Consider the following 26,192-nt stretch of genomic DNA (forward strand, 5'->3'; position numbering starts at 1 on the left):
GACCTGCAACAGCTGAGTGTCCTGGGTTTCATGTCCGGACCTTTGTCGCCGACGATCCCCCCGACGATGATTAGCTAGCTCGCGGGAGGATTCCTCGATCAACTCGTGAAGGAGGAAAGGGTCAGCGCTTGGGATGTTGTTGTTGTCAGCCATGACGATTGGAGATGATTAGCTTTGATCTTTGTTCGTTAAAGATGGGGAAGCAAGTTTCCCACAGACGGCGCCACTGATCGTACCTGATCAAAAGAATCGTCATAGGCTGCTCGGACTGGATCTTCTAGGAAGGAGAAGGGGGGGTGTACCTGCAAGGTACTCCAATGCCAAAGTAAGTTGACGAGCAAAGGAGCGCAAGTACTGGCTAAGAGTGAGTAAGAATTGAATACCTGACCCTCTAATCAAAGAGGGTATATATAGCCCCCAGCGCTGGGCCATGATCTCGCTATTGGGTTGGATCCCCAAGCCCAACTAGGAGACTGCCAGGTTTCCTGAGCGGAAATATCGGAGGTGCGTGTATGCCCTCTGTCCTGGTTAACCGCTCCGAAGTTCCAGGGAGACGCGGTCTTTCAGGAGCCACGTGGAATCCGAGTTGTTCGGAGGGTTGTATATGAAGGAACCCTGCGCGGAGCAGAGTCCTCGGCAACGAAGGTGTTTACGGGGTCGTTAGTGCCGAGCATGCCTGGTGCCGAGCATGCCTAAGGTGGGCATCCTAGGTGCGTAGGAGGGTCGTAGAGGAACGTGGGCCTCTGAGGTTTACTGGGCCGAAAATCGTATTGGGCCTAACCTTGGCCCAGTCCAGAACAATAATGAAATAAGCATTTATCATTTTTAGCATTTTAGAATTCTTGTAATACCCCATGTTTTATAAGCATGAGTATGAAAGTCAAAGAAATGAGAAGATAATAGATTAATCCAGTTAAACTAATGGGATTTAATCACTAATAAAAGAGTGGCATGGTAATACTTCTAAGTAGACTTAATATGAAATGGTGGGAATTAATATTTAGAATTCGAGTTTAGAAGCTTAATCATAACCAAATGGACTGTTTGAGAAAGAGTTAGATTACTTGGTTTGATTAATAGAAGAACTAATGACCAAGGGCGTTCTAGTATTTTCGCATGCTATCTATTTAAGTTAGGACTCAACCCAAAACGTTCATTTTCCCAACATTTCAATCTATCTCTAAGTATAGAAAAATTAGAATTTGGAAGTAAAAGAGAGAGAAGATAGAGCTATGGCAGGTTAGAGGAAGTAAGACTAACTTCAAGCTCATTATCAACATGCATGTGTAAGATACTTGGAGATAGAAAAGTTTGGCTTCAATCAGGATTTGGATCCTCTCATGTTCTTTTGGTCATGCCCCCTCTCCTTTTCCAATCTAATGGTTAAATGTTACACAAAGGAAAGTTTATGGTACAAATAAGAGAGAGAAAAAGATGAATCAATGGATGAGATTGAAGCATGATAGAAACATGAGAGAAAAAGCATGAGAGGATCCAAATCCCTTCAAGAATCATGCTTGGTGTGAGGATCATCATCATCTCCATCATTCAATCATGTAAAACCATAATCTCCCTGACATGAGGTGAGTTTCATTAAATAGACACTTGAGTAGGAATGGATTGACTTTGCATGTTAGATGGGAAGTAAGGGCTTGTGAAAATTGTCTGAAACTTGTCAGTGAAATGTTGCATGTTTGATTAATTTATGAAATTGTGTTCTTATGATGTTATTATATGTTTTGGATGCTGATATATGTTAGTATGTGTTAACCATGAGTTTAGATTGAAGAAAAACTAATAAAATGGATGAATGTGGACTATGGACTCAGTAGTGGTAATTGATTACATGCAGCCGATAGCCAATTACATGCAAGAAAAATGGGTTTCTGGGCTATTTTTCGAGCCCGTAACCGGTTACATGGTTGAGGTAACCGGTTCCCACTGTTAAGATAAAAAAATTCAGAAATTAAAATTAGCATAACTTGAGTTCCGTAACTCGAAATCAAACGCGATCGGAAGCGTTGGAAAGCTCTTCCAATGCTCTATTTACTAGTGAAGTGATGGAATTGTTTTATGCAAATGATTTAGGGGTAATAATAATATATGGCATGGTGTAATCCTTATAGTTATGCTAATTGTAGAATATTATGAAAGGATGGACTATATGGTGATCAATTGTTTATGTTCTAATTATGTATGTGCCTAATGTGATGCACAATGACTAAATGACATTATATGATCACTTGTCTTATGTCTCTTTTATATGTGTGATTGATGTAATGCCCTATAGCTGATGATATTGCTTGTCATGCCCGTTTCCCGTCGTTCTAGTTGAGGGTTCAAATTTCGCTTGATTATATTGCTTGTGTTTCTAGTTACCTGTCGTTCTGATTGAACGTTTGGATGTGGTTTTGGTTATGTATGCTTGAGCCAAAGTAAGCCTAGACCTGAGGTGTAAATCACTTGCGGTTAACATATCGGGCTATCGAGCGTTGTGTTTGTGGGGGTCTGATAGGGCGTATACCCATTTATAGTTAACACATCGGTGTTATCGATTGGTGTGCTTGTGTAGCCATGTTGGAGGATTACACTTGGGTTACTCACCACGGGTGTACTTGTGTAGCCACATAGGCACAAATCACTTACGGTTAACACACCGGAGCTGTGTGAGTTGTATAGCCCTGTACACGTGTGCACTTGCGGTTAACACATTGGCGTATCGATTGGTTTGCTTGTGTAGCCATGTAGACGAATTACACTTGGGTTACTCACCACATGTGTTCTTGTGTGACCATATCAACGTAATTCACTTGCAATTAACACACCTGATTAATCGAAAGCGGTGTACTTATTATAGTCTATTGGCAGTGTACACTTGGTAGATTCCGAACTCAGTTTCCGATGACTACTCACTAATGGTGTGCTTGTGTGGCCTAGGTTAGAAGACATGAGCTACTTTTGGATTCCCCATACATGGGTATGAGTTCGCATACTTGGTCGTATAGTTATATTTGTGTGTTGCTGATTCTTAGTTGGGTGGTAAATGGACTTCCAATTGAGATGATATGTGATGTGAGTATCTATTCCTTAGTTTGGTAGATGGGAAAGAAAAAAATGCCTTGGAATTAGGGGCGGCAAAACGGATCAGGTCCGTCAGGTCGGTCCGTTTGACCCGCCATTTTAGGCGGGCTGAGCTGAAGTTTTCGGCTCGGTACCTTAAGTTGGCCCGCCCCGCCTAGCCCGCTTAAAAAAACGGGCCGAGGCGGTGCGGGGTGGGTTTTGTCCGCGGGCTTTTTGTTAAAAAAATTATTTTTTATTTAAAATTAAAACAACTTTAACTATAAAAACAACTCTCTTCTCTTAGAATTATGTTTAATGAATTGTATTTTAAATTATTTACATACAAATTGAATTATAATCGTAACATTTCTTTCTATAACTTTCTTTCTATAACTTTCTAATACATGTGTTGATTGGAAAAGTTTGAAATAAAAGAACACTTGTATAACATGCATATTTATTAAGTTGTTAATACATTTGCTCACATGTTTTCTTTAGATATAGATGTTGATTTTAAGAAAAGGAGGGATTTGATGAGTCTATAAGTGTGGCAAATTTTGGATTTAATTATTGAGGAATCCGTTAATATAAAAGTTTATATGAATTAATTAGTGAGAAATTTAGGTGTTGATATTTTATGCATTACTATTTTATGCACCGTGATGTATTATTATGTGGTGTAATTGTTATCATTGTCTGTCTTATGTAAATTCTTAATTTGGTTTTTTAGTATTTAGTTTTTAAATAGGATTAGAGTGATATGTATTCTTTATTAATTTATTTTGACATGCTTTTTTTTAATGTGGTTGAGTTTATTTCGTTATTTAGAAATCGGTTAATATAAAAGTTTATATGAATTAATTAGTGAGAAGTATAGGTGTTGATATTTTATGCACCGTGATGTATTATTATGTTTGTCTTATGTAAATTCTTAATTTGATTTTTAGTAGTTAGTTTTTAAATAGGATTAGAGTGATATGTATTCTTTATTAATTTATTTTGACATGCCTTTTTTATTGTGGTTGAGTTTATTTCGTTATTTTTTTTGTTATAATTGATCTTTATTTGTTTTATTTTTTGAATTGTTTGGACTTAAGACACGTTGAAGTTCTATTGTGCATTGTTAAAAGAATATTTTATCGACCTTTTTAGTAATAATTATTTTTTTTGTAAATTATGTGGTAATTACAATTATAAAATAAAAAATAAAAAAATTGGCGGGTCGGTGCCAACTCGTTAATAAATGGGGCGGGCATGACTTTTGAGCTCAGACATCTAAGTAGACCCGCCCCGCTTTTGGACGGGCTTAAATAGAGCGAGCCTAAACAGAACGGGCCGCCCGCTTTACTACCCTTACTTGGAATCAATAATACACAGGAATATAAGTTATTCATGAAATTTTAACTATTTGTTCCCATGTCAAAGGGTGTGAATTATATATTCCCTTAAGAATAAAAAATAACCAACTCAAACTACCCACTTTCATATTATTTCAACACATTATTTTATATTTTTAAAGTTTAAAATTACAAATAAAATACATCGCAAAAATACTTTTAGGAACCTTAATTATTTACCAAACAAATTAATAGAAATAAAACTCTAGGAATTATCATTTCAAGGAATAACATTTTAAAGATGGAAATTTAAATCCGTCAAACAAACGCACCCTTACTATTGTACTATAATTGTTTTCTCATATTAGAGGTTTGTCAAGGTCTCGACTAATCTCAAGGCTTAAAGAGTTGAACTCACGATATTGGTGTGTGAGCCAACTCCTTACTAACTAAGCCAACTTTTTTTTGATAGTGTTCGACTTTCCTATTTTATCTAAAATATTTATTAATCAATTTGAATATTTAACCTCTATTTATGCTAATATACACCACTTAACTCTGTTTTATCCATATAATAAAATATATAATAAATATTTATAATTTATATATATATATATATATATATATATATATATATATATATATATATATATATATATATATATATATATATATATATATATATATATATATATATAGAGCATATCAAGTGAGAATATTTTATAATGTGAGATGAGAAGAACAAATATCAATCATTAAGTGAGAAGAACAAATCATCAATATTTTCTATTTTATATTTTTTAATAACAAATAAGATATTAATAAAATATATTATACAGATAAATATTTATTATTAGGAGTAATACATAAAAAAAAAATTGAACGTTTTCAATAAGTATTAAAAAAGAAAAATACATGACAAATATTATCAAACATGGAACACATTTAAATTAGAACATCAAATCTACTTAATATTTATATGAAAACCATAATAATCATAATTATTCTATTTAATTGCTTAGTTATTTGATGAAAAAGCATATATTCTATTATTTTTATTATTTAATTTCAAATGTATTGTTTAAATATTTTATAACATTTTGTAATTATATATGATTTTTATTTAACACAACCGTGCATAAGCATAGGCAATTGCCTAGTTAAAATATTTAAAAATAGGTTTTCAAAAATATCTAAAAGTAGAATTCAACTATCACCTAGTCAAAGTTGAACCTTTGAAATTTAAACCGCTGTTTTCTCCGGTTCAATAACCGGTCTGATCATCCTCTTTATTAAAAAAAGATAAAATTAAACCGGTCTAGTTATCCTATTCCTATAACATCAAGTTTCAAAAAAATGAAGAGGTGACGTCAGCTGTTTGTTAATCGGCAAGTGACGTAATCAGCATACAAAGCATTTACAGTGACGTGTCAAGTGCAATGAACTCATCTAATCCTGTCGAAAAAACAACGGCTAAGATCATCCATTCAAATCCAAACACGTTTCAGTTGCTTATAATCCAACAAATCTATTTAAACAAGGGTGTACCATAAACCGTAACGCAGACAATAATTCCTCCATAAGTCGCCAGAGTAGACCAAAGACACAAAAAAATAACAGTACAAACAAATTGAACTCAAAAGACTTTCCAACTCAACCAAAATCCATTACACATAATCGCTTTTCTCGCTCTTCTTTCTCTCTCTCTTCTTTCTCTCACCAAACACTGCTATAAGTTCTCTCTCAGGTAACTAAGTAACGCCGTTAAATCCCCGTCACTTTCCCGCTTTCTGTTTTTTCTTTACTCTTTTTCGTCCTTTTTCTTCTTCAATTTTCCACTTCCACCAAAATTATCATCTCTCTCTTAACACTTCGTTTCCGTCACTTTTGTTTTTATCTCCAATTTCTGGCTACAAATCGCTTTTTCGAGTTTTCCTGATTCTATAATCGTAAGATTTCTGTCTAATTTGTGTTTAATTTCTTTCTTATCGTGTTTTTAAGATCTGTTCTTTTGTTTTTAATTAGTGCATCTGCTAGGGTTTATTTGTTTGTTTGTGTGTTTGATTGTTTGTTTATTGATGTTAATTTTTTATTAATTATTTTATAAGCCTGCAGTAGGTGATAATGGTGACTTTTTTTATTTTATTATTGTTATTATATGGTTTTGGAGTATGATTGTGGAATTTGGTTTTCTAGGGTTTTGGTATTGAAGAGTGTATATGCAGAGACCAACTACTGACGGAGTTAATATGGGGAAAAGGACTCTGGAGGGTGGTGAAGATGACCAGCCTGAACGAAAGAGGCCTGCTCTTGCCAGGTAATTCGAGTTTTTTGTTCCGTTATTACTATGATTCTGTGAATTTGCTTTGTTTAGTCAACCTCTTTAGTTGTGTGATTGTTAATTGTTAACTTAATTTGGATATTTTAGTTTCAATTCTATTCAGAGTAGTCAATACCTGTCAATAGCCGTGCTATTCCGCTATAGCGGAGCAGAGGGGAGGCCTTCCGATATGGGAAGAGTCTTAGTGGTACAGAACACTTTAGCAGCCGCAATAGGGTAAAAAGCGGGTTCCCAGCCCAGAGTGGTTTCCAGCTCGCTATACTTTTCCCTTAAAAAAACGAAATTACCCCTTAAATTTATAAAGTTTTAAGGGTAATTTGGGGTTTTCAATCAAATTTGAGTTGAGACTCAACTTTAACCTTCCTTCATAGTCTTTTATGCACTTCAAGAGTCGTGCTTTGATTTATGAATATTTTATGAATTGAGTTATTTGTTTAGTTTTACATTAAGTATATGTTTATAATTATTATATGTAATTTGTCCAAAAAAGATCAAATAGAGCTGTCATCCTGCCATACATCCTGCTATCCCACTTTTGGAGTCAGCCACTCTGTGCCGCTATACGCAATCCCAATATCCCACTTTTGGAGTCAGCCACTCTGCGCCGCTATACTCAATCCCACTATCCTTCTTTTGGAGTAAGCCGCTCTGCACCGCTATCCGGGACTTACTACTCTGATTCTGTTACTATTTTACACTAGTTGGTAATTCTGAGAAAGTTATGTTTTGGGAGCTGTGCTATTTTTAATTAATTCGCAATCAGTCGCTTCTGCTAATTCCCTGTTGGAAGCAGGTGAAAGGAATGTCAATGTTATTGCTACTAAACAATCTGTATAATTATGGATATGGTTTGTAATGTTGATTATATCTCTATTCTTAATCTATAGTGCTAATTTGTTTTACTAATCAGCTTGATTTACTAGGCTATTTTCTAAGTCGATGCCATGGTCAAACCTTTTGTTGTCACTTGTCATTGTTAATAGTACTTTTTATTGTTGTTGGAGAAACCCCTCTTTATCCTTTATGCTGAAGATCATGTGAAATTTTCTTAGTGGTTATGGTTCCATTTTGATTATTGTTGTATAGTGCACTTAGAAAGATTCATTCTGATATTTCCAAATTTATCGAAAGATTGTAATAGCTATTTCACTGTTTTGCAGTGTAATTGTTGAAGCTCTCAAGGTGGACAGTTTGCAGAAGCTTTGCTCATCTTTAGAACCTATTCTTCGAAGAGTTGTAAGACAGTTGTCTTCACCCTGACTTCTGTTACTTATTTTCTTTTTTGACATTTTTTTTGTTTTGGGTGTGGGGGGCTGGAGATGTAAATACAATGAAGTTATTTTCTTTTTCATCCAACTAAAAGCCGTTTTGTGACATCATATCTAATATTATTGTTTTTGTTGGACTCGTAAGTTTCTGCATTTGATGCCCAAAATCAAATATTTTAATAATACTGATTGAAACAGGTTAGTGAAGAAGTGGAGCGTGCTTTGGCGAAGCTAGGTCCTGCAAGACTTAATGGAACTGGAAGGTCTGAGAAATTTATTACTTACAAGTTGAAAACCAATTTCAGAGTATTTGTAGTTTTCACGGCTTCCCTTAAATTATGATTGTGCAATTATTTAGTAACTAACTGATGGTTAGTTGACTCAATTAGTTGGAGTTGAATTGCATTCATTTCTCTAATACTGCTACCCTGATTTCCCTCTGAATCATTGAATAGAAATATTTTTAATGAACTGATGTAGGTTCTTGCATATAGGCATTAATTTGCAAGCATTTTACATGTATAATTTTCAACGGATGGACATTATATTGGAAGAAAATATCCAATGGAGTTTTTAGAATGTAACTTTATAAATGATGTAAAACAAAACCTTAAAATCAGGAAACAGTGTCCATTCTTCAATTTGGAGCTACCTGCCTAGGTCAAAGTGTACAGTAAGTCATTGACTATTTATTTTAGAAGAAACTAGAAGTAAAGAAGTGAAGTCAATATCCTATCTGCAAAGTGTAACTATCACCACTTCAATTGATGCCACCTCCAACTGATCAGTCCTATTTAATTTAAATTTAATACATTGGTAAGTCTGGTATTTTCTTCTAACAGGTTAAAATTCCAAAATTTCAGGTCTTCCCCTAAAAGGATTGAAGGTCCTGATGGTAGAAACTTGCGGCTTCAGTTTAGGTCCCGACTGGCTCTTCCTTTATTCACAGGAGGAAAAGTTGAAGGCGAGCAGGGAGCTCCAATTCATGTTGTTCTGGTCGATGCCAATAGTGGTAATGTCATAACATCTGGACCTGAGTCCTGTATAAAGCTTGATGTTGTTGTCCTCGAAGGCGATTTTAACAATGAAGATGATGAAGATTGGAACCAAGAAGAATTTGAAAGCCATGTGGTGAAAGAACGCGAAGGAAAGAGACCTTTGTTGACTGGGGACCTGCAAGTGACACTGAAGGAAGGAGTTGGAACATTGGGGGAACTGACATTTACTGACAATTCAAGCTGGATAAGGAGCCGTAAATTCAGGCTTGGCATGAAGGTTGCAGCAGGTTTTGGCGACTCTATACGCATTCGCGAAGCCAAGACTGTGGCTTTCACTGTTAAAGATCATAGAGGAGAATGTAGGGCTATATTTTTAGCTTTTCTCTAGCTTTAATGCTTTCTGCTTGTAAATTGCTACAATCTTTTAAAATATTATACTTTGTCCTTTTTGCAGTATACAAGAAGCACTATCCTCCTTCATTTAATGATGATGTATGGAGATTGGAGAAAATAGGCAAGGATGGGTCATTTCACAAAAAGTTGAATAATGCAGGAATATTCACAGTTGAAGACTTTCTTCGACTTGTGGTTAAGGATCAACAGAAATTGCGAAATGTAAGTTTAAATATTGCACTTTATCTTGAATTTAGGTCTTTCCACCAGTTTTCTTATATCATTTAAATGTAGATCCTTGGGAGTGGTATGTCAAACAAGATGTGGGAAGCTCTCTTAGAACATGCAAAGACATGTGTTCTAAGTGGGAAGCTTTATGTTTATTATCCAGAGGATACAAGAAATGTTGGTGTTATTTTTAACCACGTCTATGAGCTGCGTGGCCTTATAACAGGAGAGCAATTCTTCTCTGCTGATTCTCTCAATGATAATCAGAAGGTTAGTTTGCACCCTGCTTTTTTTTCCATTGATATTTCAGTTACTTTGTTTGATGACTCTCTGATTGATACTTTCTTTCTCCAAAAGTCGAGCATTCGTTTACTGTACAATGCATGCTCCAATTAATATGATTGATATGGAAATGTTAGCTGTATGTTTCTTTTTCTTTCTCACACTTGCAAGAATACTGATATTCATCACAACCAAAAAGTGCATGCTATTTTGTTTGATGACTCTGATTGATACACTGTTTTTCTCTAAATGTCGAGCATGCATTTATGTTCCTGGCGTGCTCCAATTAATATAATTCGTATGGAAATGTTGGCTGTATGTATCTGTTACTCAAACTTGCATGAGCACCATTTTAAAGTTTTTTTTTTTTAATAAGCAAGCACTGGTATTGAGCACAACCAAAAAGTGCTTGGAACTCCTTGATAATACATTACTGTGACAAGTAAGACTTACCAAGGCTCCAAGTTTGTAGTTTCCTGTGAAGCCCTTTCTTCGGAATAGGGTAAGCTTGTAATGCTTTTATTTTATTTTTTGCAAGTCCAGGTTTACGTAGATTCATTGGTGAAAAAGGCATATGACAATTGGGAGCAGGTTATAGAGTACGATGGTAAATCACTTATAGATGCCGAGCAAAACAACAATACTGCTGTACCTGAAAATGAACTTCATGTTGAGGCAATTGATTTTGATGGTGGTTTAGACCATCAACTGCAAATGCCATCCCTCCCCATGTCTGTTACTTCTGAACACCAGATTAATTCAGGGATGCCAGTTGGAGGTAAGCATTTCTGTTTCCTTGAATCCCAATTTGATGGATCGTTTTGCATACATCTATATACTTGTTTATTTGCATAGTTTCATGCAACATTGATGATTGTGTATGACTTTCTTACTATACAATTTCAGGTTATATCAATAATATGGTGACAAGGTATCCAAGCCAGGCATTGATTGGAAATTCCAGCTCTCGGAGTCAGTTCGAAGGCTCATTATATCTGTCTAATGATCAATTAATAAGCAATGATCACCAATCTCTAAGCTCTAGAAATGATCATAGCACCGTTGGGTTGGCTCTTGGTCCTCCTCAATCGACATCAGGTTTCCATGCTGGTAGCTCTTCTATTCAACCATCTGCACCAAATCCTTTTGATGATTGGTCACACAACAGGGACAAGGGCGTTGATGACTTCTTTTCGGAAGATGAAATCCGTGTTAGAAGTAATGAGATACTAGAGAATGAAGACATGCAGCACTTGCTTCGCCTTTTCAGCATGGGTGGTCATGCTTCCATGAATACCGAGGATGGTTATTCCTTCCCATCATTCATGCCATCTCCTATGCCGAACTTCGATGAGGACCGCTCTCGTCCTGGTAGAGCTGTTGTGGGATGGCTGAAGATCAAGGCAGCAATGAGGTGGGGTTTCTTTATCAGAAAGATAGCAGCTGAGAAGCGGGCTCAGATAGAGGAGTTAGACGAGTAGGGTTGTTTGGACAAATGATAGTAGGTTTAATCAAAAGCCTTAAGATTTTTCTGATGTTCTGCAAATTTAGTTGTCTTCTTCAGCACCATCCAAATTGTGCAGTCCATGGTATCATATTCTTCATTCATGCCCTTGTATCTGATTTTGAACGAACTTCCTGTACAGTATGTTCAAGCTTAGGAAAAACCGCGATTGTCATATGTTTTTGACTTTCTTGTTAATACTCTTATTCATCACCTTTTCATTTATTCTGGATTAAGGGATGATATGTTTGCCAAACACCTATCAGATTTGAGATGATAACTCAGGTCTCTTATAATGTATATTAATTGTGAGTTTCATATTATTATCTCGTTATCACTGGATTGCACCACAACATTCGTCATGGTTTTGGTTAATAAGATGTTTGAACAGTGGTGATGCCGGTACTTTAGTGGATGGATTCTAATTGTGAAGCATTCTTAAAATGTGTCACGTTATACATGTTTATCTTTTTCTCTTACTCTATTCCTCATTATCTAGTACTATAGGTTTGGTAATAATAGTTGAAATTGAAGACTGAAGTATAAAAATAATCTCTATTGAGATTCTGATTGGACATAAACCAAACAATTAGAGGTAAAGGAAGAGAAAGTATAAAAATGATCTCTATTGAGATTCTGATTGGACATAAACCAAACAATTAGAGGTAAAGGAAGAGAAAGATTTAAGAGGTTATCTCTATTGAGATTCTGATTGGACATAAACCAAACACTTAGAGGTAAAGGAAGAGAAAGATTTAAGAGGTTATTAAGAAAGGCTTTGATATTAATGATTAACATAGAAGTATACTTGTAGATAGAACAATTCATATACTTCACCTTATTTGGTGGGACAATAGAATGTTTGGATTGATGGTCGACATAATTGATTTTAGCAGAATTAAGTTTGGTAGAATTGATTTTAATAATATTGAGTTTAACATTATTGATTTATGTTTGAGTGCATTTAAGTAAAAGTGAGTTGAACAATAAATTTTAGAGTAAAAATTATTCATCCGATATCAATTTTAGAGGTAGAAGCTATAAATTCTAACTTCTAGTAGAATCAATTTTATAGTCCGAATCAATTTTACTTTAAAAAAAATCAAATATCTTAAAATCACGTAAAATCAATTATACATCTCTAGAATTGATTGTAAATCTTGTAGAAGTGGAATGAGATTTAAAGTTGAGATTAAAAGGAAATAATTTATTTCTTATATTAAAAAGATTTTAGACATCTGATAAATTAAAAGTGACACAAATTGTGATTAGGAAATAATCTGTTTCTTATATTAAAAACATTTTAGGCATTTGATGAATGGCTACAAATGTTACTATAGTAGTATACATTTCCTTATTCTTTAAACTACAATTTCTTTCACACCTCACCTCATTGTTTTTTTTTCCCATGTAATATAAACTCCTATTTGTTAGTAAAAACTTTTCTTTAACATTAATGTATACAACATCGGGTAGGAGAGCACACCATCCTCTTATTTATTAGCTTGGTTGACAATATCACCGTACAAAATATTTATAACCATTGAAAGTGAATGTATTTATACATATAAAAAAAATACTTAGGCCGATTAATAGTTCGGAATATGAGATTATGAGCTATAGCAAGGAAGCCGACTTATAGCATCCGATCGGGTAGGCCTGAGGGATACCCCTACACAGAACACTGAGCAAGTCGAAAGGATCTACGGGTTAGTACCTCGGTTGCCGGTTAGCCTCAGTCGGCTGTGGCAGTTACGAATACGAAGGGATGTTTGGGCCGTTATGCAAATCGTTATGCTCCATAAAGGCAACAACGAAAGTTACAATTGATACCATTATTAGGGGTATCAAAGAGTCCCTCCATAATGGTTTCAGGTAGGGGTGGCAAAACGGGACCGGCCCGCGGGAAAAGCCTGTTTTACCGGCACTTTTTCGCGGGGCGGGACAAGGTTTTAGGTCCGCTCTCTTTAATGTGTCCGCCCCGCCCCGCCCCATTTTTTTGTGGGCTTTTGCGGGCATTTGTTTTTCATAGAATTTTACTATTTTTAGGTCTAAAAAGCCGAATGCCCGCGGGCTTTCCCCGCCCGCCCTCACGTTTTTGCGGGGCGGGACAAGGTTTTAAACCCGCACTCTTAAAAAAGCCCGCCCGCCCGCCCGCCCCGTTTTTTCACGGGCTTTTGCGGGGCGGGCATGCCCGTTTGCCACCCCTAGTTTCAGGTCATCATTGAAGAGGTATAAATAAGAGCTCATGTCTGAGGGATAAGCAGGACATTCACTCTTGAGTTCATGCATACTACTATCGTGCATCTCGAATCCCTTAATCCATCCAATCACCCTCTCAATCTTACACAATACAATTGCAGCCTCACTGGATTAACTTCCGAGGGATGTCCAAAAGTGTTTTACAGGAACAATATTCAAGAAATCATTCTACAAATTTAAAATATGTCATGCGAGAGAAGTTCAAAGAATTCAAAAAGTTAGCTTTCAGATGACTTCCTAGATGAAAAAAAATCACATTATGAACATCTGAATTAGAAATCGATTCACAACATATAATTGAGCCACACAAAAATCAATCACTTTTTTCCTTGGAACTCTATAGAGAATCAATTTTGACTAAGGAATAAGGGATTTGATTAGGGATTTAAAGACTCTTGATTTTGAAAATGGAATGCTTTTATGCCTTATTCAATGTGATTGGAGAATTGAGTTTTGCCTTTAAATGCCCATTTGGATCTACCTTGGACTTGAATCTAGAAGGATCTCCTTCACTAGGCCCAAACTCACTAACGACCCTTGTCTTTGAAACTATAGCTCTGGGAATAAGATTATTTTGAATGGATCCAATAATCCCACTAGCTGCTTTGGCTTTGAATAAAGTGTCCACTAAAGTGTTAGCCCTACTCGCCGCTCTCTCCTTAAAAGCCATTGACCTTGACATGTCTTCTTGGGACCCAACACCTTTTCGTGTAACTGCTTTCGCCTCCTTATTCGCTTCAATTGCAGAGTAAAAAATGACTTCACCTATATTCCTTTTCAACTTTTCAGAAGATATCTAACACTTCCTCAATCCTTTCTTTTTGGCTTTAGTCGACTTTGCAATCTCCTTCCTTGATCAATGAATATGTACTTTTTCTTGCTATCGAATTGTTTGAGGTTTCCTCCAACTTCCAATCTTTGCGACCTTTAAACTTATTGATACCTCAAGAGCTATATGAATCTGAAGAATCATCGGGCTTATTCTATTGCATATCATTTTGTTTCACAATGATTCGCAAGGAAGCATGTGAGTCTTCTATCATCTTGATTCTAAAAGCCGCCTCATTAATCTTTACAGAAAAATACTCATTGAGAACTATATAACACCTTGTTCTCACCAAGATCCTGACCACATCCATGCATTCTCATTTCAAAGTGTTTTCGTCAGAGAAAATATATGTGCCTGCCGTCTTCGCCAGAAATTCAGAGAAAGGGATGTTCCAAGCATGGTAGGGGATACCAAAACATCTAATCCAAGTTAATCTTTCCTTGTCCACATCTTCCTCTATCCATTCCCTGATATGTGTAAACCATTGACTCCGACAACTCTTTCCTTCTCGATTAAGATCTTTGATTTCTCCTAATTCCATTTCTTCCAACAAACATATATTACATCCAAGAGGCGTAACCTTAATAGTAAAATAACCTTCCACTTCGAAATAGGTTTGAAGGTTATAAGATGAATCTGGGTTAACCATAAGCCCTACTGAAGCTTTGCTGCCTATTACTTCTACAAAAGATCTGCTACCTACCTTGCCTCCTTGATCTCTCTTGTAACTCGAAGTATCCCTTCTTTGAGTTCTTGGTCTTCCTTTATTCCCCTTTCCTAAAACTCCTTCCCCGAAACCTTCATGCCTCCTTACAAACCGGGGAACATTTACGTAAATCTTCTTCTCCTCTATTAAATGTTGTCCAATCTAACCGCCAACATCCTTATGTCGTCAGCTCCTTTGAACCTTGCAAAACCAAACCTTTTGCCAAATTAATTCCTCTTCGGAGGGAATACCACCTCCATTAAGTCCTGCGTTTCTTGAATATCTCAAAAATATCCTTGGCTTTGTAGCTCTCTGGGACTTCCAAGAAATAAATTGAAGAAACTCCGCTTTCCACCTCACCCTCCATTTTTGCTCCTACCGGGTAGACATCAAACCTCATAAGATGTTTACTTCCTCCATTGAAGGCCTTCTTGTTGACCCTTTGCCACTCCATGATCAAAACCAAAAAGACCACCGAAATAGATAAAGAGATAATAAAACTAGCCAAAAAAACCAAAACAAACAAGAAACTAGTTTATGTTTTTAAACAAGAAACTCATTTTTTTAGTCCATTGTATTATTAAACACAAAAATTGAATAAGAAGAAAAGGATTTTTCAGAAGATAGAAAAAAATATTTTATAAAATATTGAGTGAAAGAGTTTCAGAACTAATCATATAACATTACCATCTAAAGGTTAACATCTGAAATTTGTTAGTTAGTTTCCGAATGTTATCTTCTAAATTGACAAATTAGAAGATAACATCAAAGAATTGATAATGCATAATATCCGAAGACTAACTAACAAATTTCACAAATTATTTAAGAGTACGCAATATTTACAACCATTAAAAGTGAATATGTTAAAGAAATCATTTCACAAATTTGAAAATTGTCATCAAAGACATACAAAAATTCCAAAAGTTATCTTTCAAGAGGAATTCCTAGATGAAAAAAAAAATTTACATTATGAATAAAGGGAAACAATGTATTTTATCATCAATTTTATTTCTTGATATCAATAATTTTTCTAATCCAAGTATCCAACTCATAAATATTTTTAAAAGTAAAACAAAAAATAACAAATTTAAAATGTCATCTATCTCAAATTAAAAATGACTTTGCAACAAAATCAATTATTAAGATATAAGTCATTATACAAATATAATAAAATATTAATATTTCCCATTGAGATGAAATTGAAAACACTACACATTTTAAATCAGTCACTCTAAAAGTATCGAAAAAAGTGTGTACACAACTTGTGGGTCCCACTATCAATTTCATATAGATAATTTTTCTACGAATATTCTTTCTTTCTTCTCTTGCATTGTATTCTTATTATCAAAGATGAATGAGTGAGTGAGCACCATAGGTAAACTAAGTAAGTTGTAGGTGATTATTACTCACACACTAACTAACTAAACAACAGAATTGTAACTAACCAAAGGGGATAACTTTTCTACCCATCACAAAAAGTTGGGTAGTGTACCTCCAACCAATCATATAATTACATCTCATTTAACACATTTAATTATTTATTAAAATATTATAAATATTTGTTGTTTTCAAAGCATTTTACAAAGGAGATAACCTTACCCAACTTTTTGAGTTGGGTAGATAAGAATTCACCCTAACTAAATTCAAAGTAACTAATTTCTATAACTTCTTCATTGTGTTGTGTGTAAATACTTTTTTCATTACAATACTCAAATCATCTCTCTCTCTCTCTCTCTCTCTCTCTCTAGATTCTTTGATCGCATCTTGTTCTCCATTGAATGAAGAAAATCACAAGAATGTCGTCGTTCAGAAGTGTTCTTGACAGTGACATGTCATTTTCACCAGGAAATGTTGAAACCCCGGATGACAACTCAATGCCACTGGGACTTGTGCTTGGTCTCACCATCCCTACGGTGTTGATTCTTGCTGCAACAGGTTACTGGTTCGCCTATCCGCGTTTTATGAACTGGCTGCAACAACGACATGATGACAGAGCCGTGGGTCCTGATGGACCTCGTAGGTAACTTCGAGATGCATTAGAACTGTAGAAGGATAAAGGTATATTTGATTTCTTTTTAAGCTTTTGAAATACTTTCAAAATGGAGATTTATGAAAACTGTTGTTTTTGAATTTGTAGTTTTTTCTATGGATCGATGGACGTGGTTGGTTGAAGAAGGAATCATGCTGCTGGAAATAAGAAAGATGTTACGTTTTAGTTTTATGTTTGAATTTGGATTGCAAAGATCTCTATCATGTTTGAATAGTTGATCAGTTTACTTCATCTTGTTGAATATTTCATTTCATGTACTGTTTTTGATCATCACTCAGTTTGGTTACGTTTTAGTTTTATGTTTGAAAAGATCTCTATTATATGTTTCAATGATTCATCAGTTTACTTCATCTTATTGAATTTTTCATATATAATCAGTTTGGATATGTTTGCTTGTGAGTTGAAAATTGAAAACAAGTTTAAGTTCTCATCAATGTTAGTCACATTATAGAATTTATGTAAATGATGACATTAGGTTTTATGTAAATGTGTATTCATTGGTGAATGATTCTTTTTTTGACTAATTATTTTGCGATGAAACTGTATATTTGTTGTCATGCATCCTCCCAAATGGAACGCGGAGGGAAATTAAATATACTAATTAGTCATATTTCATCCATATATGCATATACAGTTCATGCATTTTCTCTATTCTTTGGATGCATTATTCCAGTCTGTTTATATTACATGATCTATGATCCATCCTGTCCTTTCTTCTCTATCTCCACTTTCATGCATGAAACTTTTTTCCAATGGGTCTTTAAAATTTTGTGTATGCAGTGAGCATTACAATGCAAATCGCATTACTAAGTTGATTGCTTTCTTCATATAGTTACTTATGAGTGCATCAACTTAAACTATATATATCATTTAGTTGCGTATCATTTTTTCTGTGTCCTCTTCAAGTCTGCAACCTTCATGCATGTCATTTATTGCACTAAGATTTGTTTAGTGCTTTTGTTGGTTAATATCTCTCTGTCGTTTTTTCATCTGGTCTTCTTCTTGATGGAAATAGTTTTAAAATTGAAAAATATTGGATGCTTATTATTCATAAACTAGGTCTTTAAATAGGCATTACAATAGATACTATTACTCACTATTTGCCGAAACCCCTCAAAATAAGCTATCCACTAAACTACTAAGACACGATCAATACCCACAATTCTAAAGACCAGATTTTTGGAAATTCCAAAACAAATAAATTTTAACACCCTCCCTTATATTAATATTTGTAAATAATATCAGTTTAGAAACAAGCACAATGCAATAACTAGTGACTTCTTTACTTTACATTCTATCACGGACAAACTCCTAACACACCACAAAAAGAATATTATAGAAAAACACCTCACAACTAAAATTTTTGCGAGCGGACAGAACACTTAGCAAAAACGTCTGTCTTAACTATTTGCAAGATGAAAAACACTTTACAACATTGCTCGGTGAAAATACCTTTCAAATTTCTATATAGTGCACATAACGTCAACTATATGTCAAAGAGGTGTGCAGAGAGTTGACATGTATTGCTAGTGAAAAACACACCACAACAAACAATTTTGCAAGATGAAAAACACCTTGTAATGCGTTGTAGGGGTTCTACGCCTCTAAAACTACCGTGAAATCGCTTAAGAATGGGGATTTAACCATAGTAACCGTTATATTCTTGTTAAAAAGTGTATATTGCTTGATATCATCTTGAATAGTTAAGGAATTAGGATTAAAAATGAACATCAAAAGTTTTCGGTTAAGGAATTAAGGAAAACAGTTCTTGAGATTCGATATTGGACGATTCTAACAATATTACATAAAATAAGGATTAAAGGTTGTTACAAGGCAATCCATACATCTAGCCCTAACATATTTTCTCATATCATTTGAAACCCAACTTTACGCTTTGATTTAATTTGTTATCGTAATCATTATTCCCAAACAATCACCAAACTCTCATGCTCTTTTGTTCAACTGAGTCATTATAGCGACTTATATTTCCTATGCATATGGGCAATTATATATTTAATTAATTTTTTAAATATATTTATATTATTAAAATATTTATTTTAATATTTATAATAATATAAATATAATAAATAATTTGTAGGAATATAATATTTTTTAATTCAAAATTAATTTAAAATATTTAAATGTTGTAAAATTTATATTTAAAAATAATTATTAAAAACATAAAATTAATATTTAAACATTAAAAATTTAAATAACAATAAAAATATCAACCATCCATAGTGTCTTCATCACTCTGATGTTCTTCATCCTCGCTTACTGGCCACAAACCGTTCCAAATCTGCCAACTTTGTCATATCCACTAAAACCTTGATTTTAACCCTTTGAACCATAAGTAGGGTTATTTTGTGAGAGGATATATTCTTGCATTTGTTGTTCTGAAACCTACTTAGAGCTAACTATCTCACTATTTCTGCCATTTTAGGGATTAATACTGGTGGACGTGAGAAACATTTCCCATTTGCAATTCTCGTAAATAAAGTTCTATCACTTTTTCTATAGTTGGAGGCCAAAGGTCCGAACACTATAGATTTTTCCATTTTTATTCTTCCCGACAATTGAATCACTCCAAATATGAAGTGACATAATTGGATCAACATGACGTGGGTCCCTCGGAACAGCTGTTTCATGATGTTAGATAGATATTCTACGAGTCGTCTATAATACTCCTCCTACACATACGTAAAAAGTTAAATAAAAAAAAATTAGATTTTAAACAATTTAGTTATATAAAAGAATCAAATAAAATAATTAAACATAAATAGCATCTTACCCAAGATTTTCTAGCACGCTCGTTGATGTACTCGTTGTTTTCCCTCCCATAAGTATCTGTACGTAACATACATCAACACACCAACAAAACAAAAAAGGAGTGAGAATACACTTACATATGTTAGTGGTGCATAAGACCAGGAAGAGTAACACACAGGGCCGGTCCCGACATTTTAGAGGCCCGGGGCAAACAAATAAATGGACCCCTAAAAAAATTGACGTTTTACTCGCCTTTAAAATGAAGAAGAATCTCGGAGAAAAAAATTAAAAATATGTCTTTGATTGTTTCTAACCATAAAAAGAATTTCAATATAGATAAGTAGTAATCTGCAAATTATTAAAGAATTCAAAATCGAAATATGATTAACTGAATTAAGAATAAGAATTTTTTAAGTGCTTTAATTGCTCCAATTTCTAAGCAACATTCACTATCTCAAAAAAATGAAAGTGGCGTTTTAACCAAGTCATATAATCAAAGCACAAGTGATTATAAATTTGATTTCCATCGTAAAAAGAATTGATATTAAATGAATTGATTGACAAAATTTTAAATATTTGATTATAACATATAAATAGTCTTTAAAATTTATCTAAAATAAATTAAAATAAAATTATAAGAGTTACAATAAATAATCATTGAAATAAAATTTAATTTAAAATTTAAAATTATACTATAATTAAAATTTGAAAAATAGTAATAGTCACAAAAATTATATCATCTATATTTAGTGAACTAGTTAGATAGGGAGTAAAATAAACTGTAGTTAGATAAAGAGAGTTATGAAACAATGGAGAGTTCTTGAAAAATTATAATAATTAAAATTTGAAAGCAGCCCCACAGGACTTGAACCGCCTACTCAAACATTCCAAAGATATTGCCAAACCACTAGGCTATATGCAACGAACTGTTGTCTGTTTTCGCTAATAAGTATATATTTTTGGTTTTAGTATTATATGTTTTAACCACACCTCCCAAAATTGAGGCCCCCAATTTTTTGAAGCCCTGGGCTGTGGGCCTGCTTGCCCAGGCCCAGGGTCGGCCCTGGTAACACATAAATAACAACAACAATCTTCAATAGATAGTTTATTCACACAGTAATCACAATGCAAATATATATGCAATGTAACAACACCTCGACTCTATATGCATGTGGTATTAATGTGGACATTAGAGTTATATTATCGTTATTGTCCCCTCACCAACGACCCCTATTCGAACTAGGTCCCTCTTCGAACCCGAAAATCATCCATACCCTCTTCAAAATCAGCAACTCGTAACGTCATCACAACAAAACATATGATGCAATAATAGTGCAACAATAACTTTTATGTTGCAACATTTATCAATGGTCCCGATTCGAACCATTAAAAACACACCTTAATGACTCACACTTTCATGGACTCTTCTCCATGAAAATTAACATAACTTATCATCATAAAATAATTATTAACACAGAAATCAATCATCAACACATCACACTCATTCATATAATTGTCAATTATTATTGCATAAACAATAATAGTTCCCATTTTTGAACTACACACCTCAACATAAGTAATCGCAATCATATGCACATCATATAATTATTTCACAACCACACTTCATAACCATCGCAATTGATTTAATTATTATTTAACATGTATAATAATTTATAACATAGTAACTATCAGACATATTCATACAATTACATTTCACCATAACATATTATCATATGATCATTCATATAGTTCATCAATCACTAAAACATCATTGTTAGGTGCCAAATTGTGTTAATATTTGCTCTTGTATTTGGTACCTTTTGACTATTTTTATCGCATATTCTTGGATTCCCGTTTATTTTGAAGTAAATAATATTAGTTTAATTAATTTAGCTTTCGTTTTCTGTTAACCTATTTTGTAGTGATTTTTGTGCAGGTTTTCTTTTGGGGATGGAACTTGAGGCTTGGATTGATGAAAGAATTGCAAAGACAAAGTTTCAAAGTCAGGCTCAAGGGCGCGTCGCGAGCTAGAGCGTGCGCCGCGCGCTGAAAGGAAAAATAAAGATCAAAATCCAGGGGCTTCCGCGCGCCGCGAGCATAGGAGCGCGCGATGCGCGTTTTAGGGCGGTTTGATCATTAATGAAGGGGGCGCGACGCGAGCTACAGCGCGCAACGCGCGCTGGACAGAATCTGAATTTTGTATTTAAGGGACAGTTCTGTTTTTGAGAGGAGTTACACCATTTTGAGAGCCAAGAAACCCTAATACACCTGTAGCAACATAGAATCGAGGAATCGGAGCATTGATCGTCGAGAAATCACCGTTGATGCTTGCTATTCTTCCTTCCTTCCTTCTTGTGCAAGCTACCATGTCTATGGATAGCTAAACACTTTTGGTGTCAAGGCTTTGATGCAATCCTCCTTACTTTTTGTATGTTTTCTTATGAATATTGTGTATGAACAAGTTATTATGGAAGGATTTTGCACCCGAATGGCGCCATATGTGGAAAGACCTTCGCCAATATGTCCTAGACTTCCCCGTGAGTGATCGTGAGATGAAACTGTCCGCACAATACATGAGTTGGTACCGTACGGTTACCACCCCTAATTTATTTATTGCAGATCCGTTCTACTTGATAGACCCCCGTGCTCACAACTATATCCTACCACAACAACAACCTGAAGAGGAACAACAACAACAACGACTACAACAACGACAACAACTACAGCAACAACAACTACAACAACGAGAACAAGAACAAAATCAGTACACCCACCAACAACAAAATCTGTTCCAGACTCCGTCTCGTTCCAACCGCAACTACCGCCAACAAAATCTCTTCCAAACACAGTCTCAACCTTTCCAAGAAGCTGAAAACAAACACCATTCCGCTAGCCAATATCATACCCAATCACAACCACTTGGATTTGCAGCGTACACAGGGTCCACAAGGTTGTTCGGCCAAAACATTGAGACCGGTTCGTCAAGCCTCCATCTAAGTCCCGACGATGGTCCACATGCTGAATCATCTCACCGTGGCACCCCTTTTGGCTATGCAACACCGTCGAACCAATTTGGATTTTATCAAGGTAGTTCTAGTGCTGCTGGGTGCTACGTATCGAAAGTCGTATCCTAACTCACTCCCCACCACCATTTAACACTTTTGAGGGCTTGGGTAACCGACTTTACGACAATCGGTTTCCGGGAAATTATGGTGGCGTTGACGAATTCATAGACAGCGACTAGCAGAACAACCCATTTCATTTGGCGCATACACCTTTTCGGTGTCCCAAACCTAGACACTTTGGTAAATAATCTGAAAACATAGTTTTTTTTTGTAATTTTTTTTTTAAACATGGTTGTTTAATTTTTTTTCTTGAACATAAAACGTGCTGGAAGATAATAAGTCTTTAAAATATTCTTATTTATAATTAAGAATTGAATATAGTTGAACAAATAACTTTTAAGCCTTATTTGTTTCATGTTCTTCTAATTTTTTGTGTTAGGACCGATAATATTTATTACTATCTCCGGTTCCATTTATAAGAAAATATTATCTTTTTAGATACATTGAATAAATAATGTATCTGAACAATATGTCGTCCAGATACATTATTTATTCAATATATCTAAAAAGAGAATTTTTTCTTATAAATGGGACTAGAGGGAGTATATTGAAATGATTTGTAATTTATTTATAACTTTAATCTATTTTTGTAATTACATTACATAAGTTTAGATATTGGTAATTTTATTTTAATTTTGTAATATTTTTATACTTATTTTACCTTTTTCTTAACCTCAATATTTCCCTTTGAGATGAAATTGAAAACATTACACATTTTAAATCATAGTCACTCTAGAAAAGTATTGAAAAAGCGTGTACACCAATTAAAAGTGCGTATAATTTAAAATTTCTTTTGTGGGTCCCACTTTCAATTTCATATAGATAATTTTTCTACTAATCTTCTCTCTTTTTCTGGAAAAATTATACTCTTTCTTCTCTTGCATTGTATTCTTATTATCAAAGATGAATGAGTGAGTGAGCACCATAGGTAAACTAAGTAAGTTGTAGGTGATTATTACTCACACACTAACTAACTAACTAAACAGAATTGTAACTAACTAAATTCAAAGTAACTAATTTCTATAACTTCTTCATTGTGTAAATAGTTCTCTTCATTACAAAACTCAAATCATCTCTCTCTCTCTCTCTCTCTCTCTCTCTCTCTCTCTCTCTCTCTCTCTCTCTCTCTCTCTCTCTCTCTCTCTCTAGATTCTTTGATCGCATCTTGTTCTCCATTGAATGAAGAAAATCACAAGAATGTCGTCGTTCAGAAGTGTTCTTGACAGTGACATGTCATTTTCACCAGGAAATGTTGAAACCCCGGATGACAACTCAATGCCACTGGGACTTGTGCTTGGTCTCACCATCCCTACGGCGTTGATCGGTGCTGCAATATGTTACTGGGTCGCCTATCCGCGTTTTAAGAACTGGCTGCAACAACGACATGATGATAAAGCCGTGCGTCCTAGACCTGGTGGATAAAGGTAACTAAATTTGATTTCTTTTTAAGCTTTTGAAATACTTTCAAAATGGAGATTTATGAAAACTATTTTTGTTTTTGAATTTCTAGTTTTTATCGATGGATCGATGGACGTGGTTGCTTGCTTGCAGAAGGACTTTCAACGTGGAAATATGAAAGATTTTAGTTAGGTGTTCATTTCGTTTTAGTTTTATGTTTGAATTTGGATTGCAAAGATCTCTATCATGTTTGAATAGTTGATCAGTTTACTTCATCTTGTTGAATATTTCATTTCATGTACTGTTTTTGATCATCACTCAGTTTGGTTACGTTTTAGTTTTATGTTTGAATTTGGATTGTAAAGATCTCTATTATATGTTTCAATGATTCATCAGTTTACTTCATCTTCTTGAATTTGAATTGTAAAGATCTCTATTATGTTTCAATGATTCATCAGTTTACTTCATCTTCTTGAATTTTTCATATATAATCAGTTTGGAATTTGGATATGTTTGCTTGTGAGTTGAAAATTGAAAACAAGTTTAAGTTCTCATCAATGTTAATCACATTATAGATTTTATGAAAATGATGTCATTAGATATGTGTTTGTACTTGATTGATGAATGATTCTTTTCTTGGCTAATTATTTTGCGATGTAATTACATGTATGAAACTTTTTCCAATGGGTATATAAAATTTTGTGTAAGCAGTGAGCGTTACAAATGCAAATCCCATTACTATGAGTTATGATGAGTGCATGCATCAACTTAAAGTATCATTTAGTTGCATATTTTTTTTCTGTGTCCTCTTCAAGTCTGTTTCCTTCATGCATGCACTTAGTCTTCTTCTTGATGTAAACAGTTTTAAAATTGAAAAATATTGGATGCTTATTATTCATAGAACTAAGTCTTTAATTTAAATAGGCATTACAATAGATATTATTATTATTATTATTTTTTTTTGACAAAACAATACAATAGATATTATTACTCACTACTAAACTACTAACACACCATACCCACAATTTATAAAGACCAGACTTTTGGAAATTCTAAAACAAATAAATAAATAAATAAATTTCAACACCTTCCCTTATATTAATATTTGCAAATAATTTCAGTTTAGGAACAAACACAATGCAATAACAATAACCAACAACTTCTTTATTTACTTTGCATCCATTAACTAACAAACTTCTAACGTACACCACAAAAAAATATCAAATTGCGACTGAAAAGTACTTCACAATACACAAAAATACCAAACAAAAACGTTTGTCGTGACTATTTGTAAGGTGAAAAATACTTTACAATGTTGTTTGGCGAAAAACACCCTACAAATTTCTATAGAGTGCAAAATAACGCTGAATAACGTCAATTATATGCCAAAGAGCGGTCTGAAATTTAACATGTATTGTTAGGTAAAAGCATCTAGCAACACACGAATTTGCAAGAACAAAAACACCTTGCAACGCGTTGTAGGGGCTACATATGAAAAATTATAAATATTTAATTTTTTTTAATTATATTATATTATTATAAATATTAATTTTATTATTTGTAATAATATAAATATAATAAATATTATTTGTAGGAATATAACATATTTAAATTTAAAATTAACTAAAAATATTTAAATATT

General features: G+C 34.1%; 1 protein-coding gene across 2 annotated transcripts; it reads left to right on the top strand.

Annotated features, from left to right (window-relative positions):
- The first annotated feature begins 5,994 nt into the window (after window positions 1–5,994).
- Window positions 5,995–11,748, top strand: LOC131628210 (calmodulin-binding protein 60 B). Of its 2 annotated transcripts, none has more exons than XM_058899078.1 (9): window positions 5,995–6,144; window positions 6,594–6,714; window positions 7,899–7,974; window positions 8,205–8,269; window positions 8,870–9,363; window positions 9,459–9,619; window positions 9,692–9,895; window positions 10,451–10,685; window positions 10,814–11,748. In XM_058899078.1, exons 2-9 carry the CDS (start codon window positions 6,617–6,619, stop codon window positions 11,386–11,388), a joined length of 1,908 nt encoding a protein of 635 aa, XP_058755061.1. In that variant the 5' UTR covers window positions 5,995–6,144; window positions 6,594–6,616; the 3' UTR covers window positions 11,389–11,748. The 2 variants fall into 2 exon arrangements, with proteins under 2 accessions (XP_058755061.1, XP_058755054.1); XM_058899071.1 differs by lacking the exon at window positions 5,995–6,144 and adding an exon at window positions 6,151–6,346.
- Window positions 11,749–26,192: the final 14,444 nt, after the last annotated feature.

Source organism: Vicia villosa, linkage group LG1 (assembly GCF_029867415.1).
Source record: "Vicia villosa cultivar HV-30 ecotype Madison, WI linkage group LG1, Vvil1.0, whole genome shotgun sequence".
In the NCBI taxonomy this organism is placed as follows: domain Eukaryota; kingdom Viridiplantae; phylum Streptophyta; class Magnoliopsida; order Fabales; family Fabaceae; genus Vicia; species Vicia villosa.

Bases quoted from the DNA above. Each gene is read 5' to 3' on its own strand.
- LOC131628210 (XM_058899078.1), top strand. From the start codon at position 6,617: ATGCAGAGACCAACTACTGACGGAGTTAATATGGGGAAAAGGACTCTG. The intron at 6,715-7,898 runs GTAATTCGAGTT...ACTGTTTTGCAG, and splicing joins AAGAGGCCTGCTCTTGCCAG to TGTAATTGTTGAAGCTCTCA. The intron at 9,620-9,691 runs GTAAGTTTAAAT...ATTTAAATGTAG, and splicing joins ATCAACAGAAATTGCGAAAT to ATCCTTGGGAGTGGTATGTC.